Source organism: Penaeus japonicus, unplaced genomic scaffold, assembly GCF_977035675.1.
Source record: "Penaeus japonicus unplaced genomic scaffold, GWHDUDI00000001_assembly GWHDUDI00000002, whole genome shotgun sequence".
Classification (NCBI taxonomy): Eukaryota; Metazoa; Arthropoda; class Malacostraca; order Decapoda; family Penaeidae; genus Penaeus; species Penaeus japonicus.
The window spans coordinates 5495029-5505028 of NW_028234404.1; the positions used below are offsets into that span (position 1 = coordinate 5495029).

At 36.7% G+C, this 10000-nt stretch overlaps 1 protein-coding gene across 1 annotated transcript in view; it reads right to left on the minus strand.

Annotated features, from left to right (window-relative positions):
• The window catches only part of LOC122248652 (uncharacterized), a 320581-nt gene that overhangs the window by 17549 nt on the left and 293032 nt on the right, over positions 1 to 10000 (minus strand). The window contains exons 37-38 of the mRNA XM_086544744.1: positions 9890 to 10000; positions 9450 to 9601 (exon numbers count right to left, since the gene is read on the minus strand). The exon at positions 9890 to 10000 is cut by the window's right edge and continues 270 nt beyond it. Coding sequence (XP_086400870.1) covers positions 9450 to 9601; positions 9890 to 10000 — 263 coding nt within the window. The remainder of the gene's footprint in view (positions 1 to 9449; positions 9602 to 9889) is intronic.

Consider the following 10000-nt stretch of genomic DNA (forward strand, 5'->3'; position numbering starts at 1 on the left):
GGTTAGGGAGTAAGTGTATCATTGAGTAAGGATGTGTGGTTGTAATAAATGAAGGATACTAAACACTGACTTCAACTGAGCAATGAAATCACAAAGGAGAAGCCATTAATGTGGAAGGTGATGTTGTAAATTTACATCTGTTTGGAAGAACAAGAAAGACCAATGAAGATGATGGCAATATATACCCACAGAAGACACAGAAGGACACAAGAGTTAAGACACGCTCATGATAAACAGAAAGTCACAGTGTGAAAGATCAATTTTAAAAGATACTGAAGGTAACATTTAAAGAAGAGAAGAGTAGTACAATGGCAGAGGACAAAAGAGATCTAAAAGAAGAATAAGGCTTGTGAATAAAGGAAGGAAGTTGAGGGCAAAAGAGATATAATTTAGAATGACTGAAGAACCACAAAATGACAAAAGATAAGAGATACACTCTGGTAATGATGATAGATGTTTAATGAAAGATCCTGGATATACTAACAAGAAGGAGGATACCTTTGACCAATGAATGAGCTGCTGACAATATGATAAGGAGAATGAGCTGCCAGCAAACACAGAAGAAACTAGTTCCAAGAGAGACAACAAGACTAGGATATATTTCCAGTACTGATTGTTATTGGGTGAGGGTGTTGTCTCAAGTCAAAGCTAATCCCTTTGGTATGTACAGAGAGAAAAAAAGCATATGTATGCCTACAAAAAATATAACAAACTCCATTTCAACTAAATAATACTCAGGTATAAAATACTGAGATGAGACAAAAATGCATCTAACAAAAAGAAAAAGAAAACACTTCAAAAACAATCTCTCTACTGACATTCCATTGGCAATATTGTACTCTGAGAGTGAGTGAATATGTGTGTGTGTTTTCATATGTCTGTATGCAATATGGAAAAGCCCTAGATGTACAACCTACATAGACACCATAGTTATGTAATAAAAACGTATGCATGTACCTTCGATAATATTTCACAGCTACATCTATTTAAATTAAAAGTGGAAATCTTAATTATTCCTATCACTCTATCTGCCTCATCTGACTATGAAATGAAAGGTACTTTCCTCTCACAGAGCTCATTTCTGGCATATGTTAAACAGCCAATTTGTACCTCCCTTCAGGTAAAGATAAAAATATTTACATTAAAATATCTGGAAGAATACCAAGGGTTTCTATAGAGGGGAGAGTGAACAATAGAAACCCCTGATGTGTGTGAGACAGGTATGTATTCACCTTTATTGTCCCCACACTTGCCATGAACTTTTTTTTAACTGGTTTGATACTTCCTCTTTTGAATGAAAAAAGGTGTCTCTTTTTGAATGGGGGAAGGGCCTAATAAACTACTTATACAATAAGTCATTAGCATTTTACTATCAGAAAATCAACAATAACAATTCCCTGCTCTGGCAGAAGGGAAGGTTTAAGTCCTACAAGTGCAATGGCTTTTAAAAACACTTAAGGAACTCTCTAAAGTTTCAGTCTGAAATTTAGATCCACAACACATAAAGGAGTTTAAGTGTTTTTTGTGCGATCAGATAGATACTAAGCAACGCTACAAAGGAATAGAGAGAGAGAGAGAGGAGAGAGAGAGACATATCCTCTTGTCTAGTTACACTCAGAAGCTTTTGAGGAGCAAAGTAGGCAGGGTGGAGGGAGGTCCGAGGCGTTGTAATGCCTTGTAAGAAAATTCACAAGGAATGAGACTCCAGAGGCTTATCTATGAATGAGGATGAGTACAAAAGTGGTGCACTGAGAGAGAGAGAGAGAGAGAGAGAGAGAGAGAGAGAGAGAGAGAGAGAGAGAGAGAGAGAGAGAGAGAGAGAGAGAGAGAGAGAGAGAGAGAGAGAGAGATGGAGAGAGAGAGAGAGATGGAGAGAGAGAGAGAGATGGAGAGTGAGAGAAAGAGAGAAAGGAAGCGAGAAGGAAAGACGGAAAGAAAGAAAGAAAGAAAAAGAGAAAGAGAGAAAAAGAGAGAGAGATACTACAGTGAATGCTAAGGAAGGTGAATCATGATTTCAACTAGCAGGATTGGAGAGGAGAGAGCCTACTCTATATAAGTAAGACAGTGGAGGCTGTGATGGAGAAATGTGGTGGCTGCTACACAGCCAGTGCTGACGGAATGGGAGACGGAAGTGAGAGCGGTGTTTTGAAACAATAGCAGCAAAGGGAGAAAGGAAGAAAAAATAGGAGAAAAAGAAAAGGAAAACGAAAAAGGGATGGACAGAGAGACGAAAAGAGCAAGGAATTTCCAAGATACTGGATAAACGGACGGATAATAATACACCAAAGCGAAATATCCACAGCAAAACCTGACTCCTAAGTGTCAGTAGCTAACATGTAGATATTGCTGCCATCTAAAGCTGGGATCAGTAAAAGGTATGAGAACAGTCAGAACTACTATATCTACTCTCTACTCTGACACAGGGTGAGTGAAGGACTGTGGAGGGAGAGCAGTAAGGGAAACAAGAGAAGAAAAAGTAAAAAGGGGCCCTAAGGGCATAGACTGAAGATACTGGGCAAGGGGACCGGCCAGTGAAGCAGTGTCTCTCAGGGGACCTGTATTCCTTAGAGGGAAACGCATCACGTACATACACAGAGCACGATTCAAGCGAGTCCAAACAAAGCTAGTTATTAAGGTTCTCTGGCAGAATCTCGGCCAGAAGAGGGCGGAGGGGACAGGGCAAAAGGACACACTGGCCTAAGTCATAAGATCTAGGAAACACACTGAGATTGAGTCACACAACACTGACTACAAAGAATAATAAAAACAACAACAAAAAACTAGATGGTGGAGAAGACACTAAAAAGAAAAAGAAAAAGAAAAAGAAGGGGATATCTTAGTAACACAAAGATATAAAGGGACTTTTTGTCTTCTACAAGTCTGGCTAGGGGAAAGACACCTTGGGGGACAAAAACATTTAAGAAGTCAAGCATTTTATATCAAATATATATACATACTTATATATATATATATATATATATATATATATATATATATATATATATATATATATATATATATATATATATTTTAAAACCACACCAATTATAAAATAGTATATATACTAGGGCACTGAAATGCCAGGAAATTTTGGTTCCTTATGAATTGTGATGCCAACGAGCACATTACAGGAGTGATAAAAAGAAAAAAAAAGATAATATCAATCATTATTATTACAATAATAACAATAATGATCATAATGATAATAAAAATATGCTTACGACAACAATAAAAATAATAAAAAATAATGATGGAAGTATTAATATAACATAATAATAATGGTAATATTGTAATAATCATGAATAATAATCATAATAATAATCATGGATAATATACTCGCAATAATGGAAGAATAAAAATATCAATAACATCAACAATAACAATAATAATAATGCAACATCAATAATAATGATAAAAATAATAATAATAACTACAATAATAATAAGGAGAATAATAATAAATGCCATAACAATCTTTTAACGGTAAAATCTTCAATGGATTATAGAGTTCAACTGGAAAAGAAAAATTGCATATTGCTATGCAGCCTCTAATAAACCTAGATTTCAATGACTTTACCAAAAGCAATATACATACAGTAATCTCTGGGTTCTTAATGAGAGTATTAGTGTGGTAGAGACAGGGAGTTGAACAAGAATGTACTTTTAAGAAAGATTATGAAGTGGACAAATCACATTTGTCACACCAACTGCAAGGGTCCAATATTCAAACTTTATTCTTAGCCTTTAGTTTATTAAGGTGTTGCTCTAATCTTGGACTGTGTGTAACTTGGGGATCGGAAACTCTTGTTAGCATGGGATAATCCATAGAAAACGGATTATATACTTTCTTTTTGGTATCCAAGAGTGTGAAGGATAAATAGAGAGAGTACCGTGATAAAGAAGACAATCGCAATGAAACAGAGAACAGAAACTGGGACACCCATACGTGCAAAAAGCTGACATCTATAAGTCAACTTCACGCAGTATTAAAAAAAGAAAGAAAAAAAATCCATAACACTACTTGCCAAAAATATAATGAACAAGGAATAAATGAATAGAAATAAACATCAGTCCTTTAACAGAAATCTTCCAAGTAAAAGCACTATAAATGAAAAACGAGAGATCTAAGCACTTCCAAATTTGCACTAATGAATAACTTACAGATCAGTGTAGTACATGGGCCAAGGGGGTTAACTTCCCTCTCTCAATAGTCTGTCAAAAAACATATTACATTGTGTGATTGTGTCAACTCATTCATTAAAAATGCAAATGAGGAGAGAACACAGTGCTACTTTTAGACTCGAATGTCATGTAGAAGAGAAGTACCTACAAGAGAGGAATCTGATGTTTCCTGTGATGTGGGGCTTACTGGTGACTTTTAAATTAATGGAGAGAGCGAGAGATAGAATCCATACTTAATGTTGGAGATCTGTATCATCTTAATGTGGTCTGAATATGATTAAAGACTGGTTTATTGACACTGGAATGAGAAATATGAATGCAAAAATCAAAGTAAAACAAAATGTTAAATGTAACTAAGAAGACTGAATTCCATTTCTGCATTAGTGACAAAATCTTCAATATTCAATATGGGATGGCATACTACAGGGAAGAAAACTAAGGAGGAACTACTTTCTAATCTAAAATTAGGAAAGTTGGAGAAAGATATATTTACATCAGGAAATGTCCCCTTTGCAGCTCAAGAGTTATCACTCTTTTCCAAGTTGCAAGTATAAACTGTGTACAATGTTACTGCCTAGGTCACACTGTATGGTATAAATATTCAATAAACAGTAACACAAGGGTAATGTCGATGAATCAGCGTAACACAGTGTATGTTGTTCTTTTTTACCTCTGATGATGATCAGGATAAGATCGAGCTCTGACCTGAATCTGGTAATCTGGTTAAATGTGGATATGGAAGGACTATATGGAAATGAACCTGTGTATATATTTTTCTTTGAAATAGAATTATAATGTGAATTTGGCAAAGCAAAGTAGAAACTCATGAATAAAATGCGCTTCAGACATAATTATCTTTTCTAAAGATCTAAGAGCAGTAATGAATTTTTTAAAATATACGTTCCGAACTATGATAATGATGATGATAATATATAGGGGTGCAAGATGATGTCGAAAACCACAAAATCAAAGAGCGGCCAAGAAGCAAAGATCCAAATGAATGTAAAAGGCTAAACCTTTTCCTTCTAGCCTGTGTGTGGCAAGAGACTGTTCTTGGTAACAGCTGGAGAGTTGTGTTGAAAAATAGAAAAGGTCCCAACATGAATCCAGGAAGACATATGTTCATGACTGGAGTATGACTTGTTCTACACAGTGTGGCAAAAAAAGGACTTTGCGTCGAGTGTACAATAGGCCCACATATCAAAGGGAGACAGAGGAAAAACAGGAAAAAAAATCTATTAAGATCGATATGCATTGGAAGGGAAACTGATGAGAAAATTAGATATTGGATATAATATGATTTGGTATTCATTTGACAGAGTAAACAAATGGGATACAGGAGGTATAGAGGTAGTTGTTAATAAATGAATTTGAGCAAAAGGTCTGGAAGTATAGGTGTCAATAATCAGTGATAAAAAGTAAAAATGGTTTCTGAGTATAGAAATACTGAGTAATAAAGGATATTATCATGTAGTATGTTAAGAGGGATAGAAGACAGTAAGAACAAGACTTGTAAGAAAAGAGTACCAAAATCATAAATGAAATGACTGTTCAGCTAAAATACGCATCAAATAGGTATAGATGACTGGAGAACTTGCATTTCCCTCATATCTGATGTCTGAGAAGGATCTCCAGAGGAAAAAAGGAGGTTTGAACAGGTGTGTAATTTTTTGGTCTTTAGACAGAGTTGGATTGTAAGAGGGACGAGAAGGACTTGGGTCAGCAAATAGCAGGAGAAATAGAAAGAAAGAAAGAGACGGAGAGATAAAAAAAAAAAAAAAAGGCAAAGGGTAGAGAGAAGAGGGAACTGCGGTCAAAACTGACACATGATTGACGTACATCGAGAAAAATGAAAACACCAAAAGAACACTCAAAAGGCCCTTGAAAGTAAAGCTCACGCTGCCCTCTTGCAAAAAAAGAAGAAGAAAAAAAAAACATCCTTTATTAAAGAGTTCATAGTCTGAGGGAAATTAATTATACATCGTACAACACTCATTATCCGAAACAATCATAGATGTAAAAAATATCTGGAAACAGTAAATATAAAACAGCAAAAAGTCTTAAACTTATGTGAAAAAATAAAAATCTAGGCAGACACATTCAATAATTTTCAATTTGCACTGTGCGACTGCAGAACTGTAGCCTTTGTTTTTTGTTTATTTATAATTGGGGTTACGTAAAAAAAAAGTGTATCTATACTTAGAAGACATCATAATGATACCTGTACTTGAATATATAGAGAGATATAACGAGAATAGAGGCAAAAATATATACTATACATATATAAAAAAAAAAAATAAGAAGAATTCAATATGAACATTATACAGACAGCTCCCATTGGCAGCTGTCTGTTCCAGTTAAACATAATAATCAAAGTAAAGTGTATCTTAAGTGACAGATATAAGAGACAAGTCTACATGAAGCACCAATTAGTACCAGCTAATCAAGGAACAGTCAAAGTTTCTGCACCAGGTTCACATCTTCATTACGATGGGATTTTGCTAACAAGCCGTCACCCTGCTTTTGGGGGTGGGGTGGGGGAGGGGGGGGAGAATCTTTCAGTATATGGAAGAGAGGGTAGGCAGACTGAGAGAGAGGGATGGGGGGGGGGGGGGGGGAATGGGGGGGGGGGGCTAGGTCATCTGTGCGAATACCTGGACTGTCCTCTGAGGAGGCCTAGTTTTTTTCATTCCTTTTTTTTTCTTTCTTTCTTTCTTTAACAGAACATATCAACAAAGTGCCTGCATATTTCTGGTAGAAACTGGAGTGCTATCTCTTACCATGTTTGCGAAAGGATATATATTGCTTATCATAGTTACCTGAAAGAGTATGTGGGTAACAATTGGACATTATTAAAGTAATACTCTAAAGTGTAAGGATACACCACAATAAAACAACAAAATCCAAAAATAAGGAAGACAATACAAATCTTCCATCAAAAGGCACAGTGACACAAATGTACTGACCTACATATACTTCACGTGCTCAGTACAATTGAAAATGAAATACCATATGATGTTATCAAATATATGTATATATAGCTTGTCTGCTTTGAAACAAGTAGGATGTAAAATTATATAGCTACCGAGTATAGATATTTAGAGTACCGAGGACAAGAAACAGATAACGCAGTTAATTACGCGACCCATAGCGCCCTACCCAGTCGTCTGTGCAATAACAATCATCTAACCTGGCTACCAGCTTGCTATCAATAGCTGCTCCCAAGACACATTTAATTAGTAAGGCAAGATTAATCATCGCATCTTTTAATACACAATAAATAGAAGATGGAGAAAGAACATATTCTGTAACACACTGACACACTCTTATTAGGATTAAAGTGTCTCGGATGTAGCCATAGAGGAACAATAATAACATCACCTTACTGTGTATTCTATAAACACCCTAGCCTACACATCAGAGCACAAATAAAAATAAAAATTTAGGACTTGTTCGTATGGTCAACTAGAACTTCTTGACTACAGTGACACTGCTCTACTACCTTCCTATGACTAGTCTCGCTTGGAGGGAGTGCCAAAAAAAACGAACAGATTACCCAATACCAAAGATTGAGGCATTTCTCATATGTAAAGCCTGTGCTACCAACACAGAAAGAGGAGGAATAGAAAGAGAAGGGAAAACAGGTGTATAAGGCTGCTGTTTTTAATACAGCATAGTGTCAAGTGTAAGGCATAGTGTTCTTAAAGCACTGGTTCATACGATGTGATCATAATCTGAGTAGCATTGCTGAGTTTATGGACTGGCGTGGTGTGCTTGCAGTTGATCTTGTGGTTACCTGCTTGTTAATCCCAGAAACTGACAATCTCAAGGCTGTATGACCATCCACTTCTGTTTGTGAGTAGTCGAACAAGACCTTAAAGACTCTATCAACAATCTCTTGGCTCAACATCTAAACCAATGTTTGCGATATCTAGTGTGTGTGTGTGTGTGTGTGTGACAGCAAGGGAAAGTGATAATGTGTATGGCAGTCTGGTGCAGCGAGTGGGTTGCTTGCACTTACTGGCATGACCTGACAAGGTTCTCATCAGGAACACCGTAAGTTATGCCTTCAGCTCCCCTTGTCTTCAAGATCCCCTTCTGGCCGCCCAGAGGGTCCCTTGCTCTTTGCCGCTGCTGAAGTAAGAGCTGTGTCTTTGTGAATGGCCAACATTTTATCTATATATATGTTACTGAGAAGAAGAATACTGATACTGATAATTAAGAAAGACACACAGAGAGAACGAGATCGAGACGAAGCAAATCAGGAAAAGAAAAAAGAGGAAGAGTAAAAGAAGTGTGAAATGGGATAGAAAAAAGAAGTGTCTGAGTAAAAAGAGAAAAAACATTATAAAATCTGTGTTCTTATAAATGTATGTTTAATAATACCGTATGAGAGTGTATGCCTGTACAAGCGTGTGTGAATGTAACTCTCAGTGTGTTGGCACTCATGTTAATGTAAGTACAGTAAATTAAAATATACTTGTACATAAATCAAGATATTTCAACATAAGTGAATGTCATCACACAAATCCAAAGAGATTGGACTGTGGCTGTTACCACCAGCCTTCTAAGTTGCAAGAGCCAAGGAGAGATTTGGCACTAATATATTCAGACTCACCTAGGCTACCTTTGCCTATTTTTCTATTCTACGCCTATTTTCTATATTCATTCTGACAGTCATTCAATGTCAAACCAAGAACAGATGCTTGTCTGCTTTTCTAGCTATTCCTATTACACTACAATGCTACAAGAAAAACACTGAGCAGTCATTGCTATATTCCTGAGATATCATAGACAAATCCAAGAACCCTAAGAATGCAAACAGGAGAAGAAAAAAAAATCTAAAAGGAAAAGAAGAAAAAGTCTAGCCTATTGCTTTTTTTTCAATATTCTGAGATGAGATTAGATCAGCCATGTATTCTACAAGCAGGGTGTTAAAAGAGGACCCTCTCTAGCTGCATACAGGCACATAATATAGAAACTCCTCTCTCAATCAGCAACATTTTGGTTCTAATTTGCTGCTTTCCATAAGAGATGTTGCAATATATATGTACAAATATGAAGAAAAAAAACAAACGTATATACATTTTTATATACATATCGTGTAGATAGATATAAGCCATATGCCAGAGGGAGCGTAATAAATTTCTAGTTCGCAGCACTTCATATGCTATAATCAATCGTGAGCTGAGCTTTACAAGGTGGCGAGAGAGAACTCTACTATGCTAGCATTTAAATAAGGACTCATATCCACATAAAAGACTCCACCTCCTTGTCGCCCTCTTCCTTGGACATGTCCCCTTCAGGAGCTGGGTCAGTGGTGGCTTTGGTTGACCCTTCCTTCACTACAGTGGCAGCCCTAGTCAAAGAGGCTTTTGTGGCACTCATGAAATTGCTAAAAAACCCTCTTCGTGGTTGCTCTGAAATGGAGAGTTTATCCTGTGACTCTGAAAATGGTGTAACGACTGAAAGGAATATTCAGTTTCGTTCACTTAAGGAGCGCAGTTATGAGGGATGAGAGATTTCACTTGAACTGGCAAGAAAAATTCTTTAAAATCTGCTATAAAGCTCTGACTGGCTTTGGCTAATCAACTGCCAGGATCTGACAGTTTTGCAAATGGATTGACATGAAATAATATTCAATTAACCAAGAAGGCCTGTCTACTCCATAAAAGAGCCAAGGAAAGGGATAAAGCCAGACAGCTAACCTTTCTCCGCTTCACTTTCATTTTTCAACTCATCTGCTTTCTCCGCCTGCGACGATGACGGAGCGCCCTTGGGCTCACTCGCATCGTCCTTTTCGCATGGGGTCGATATAC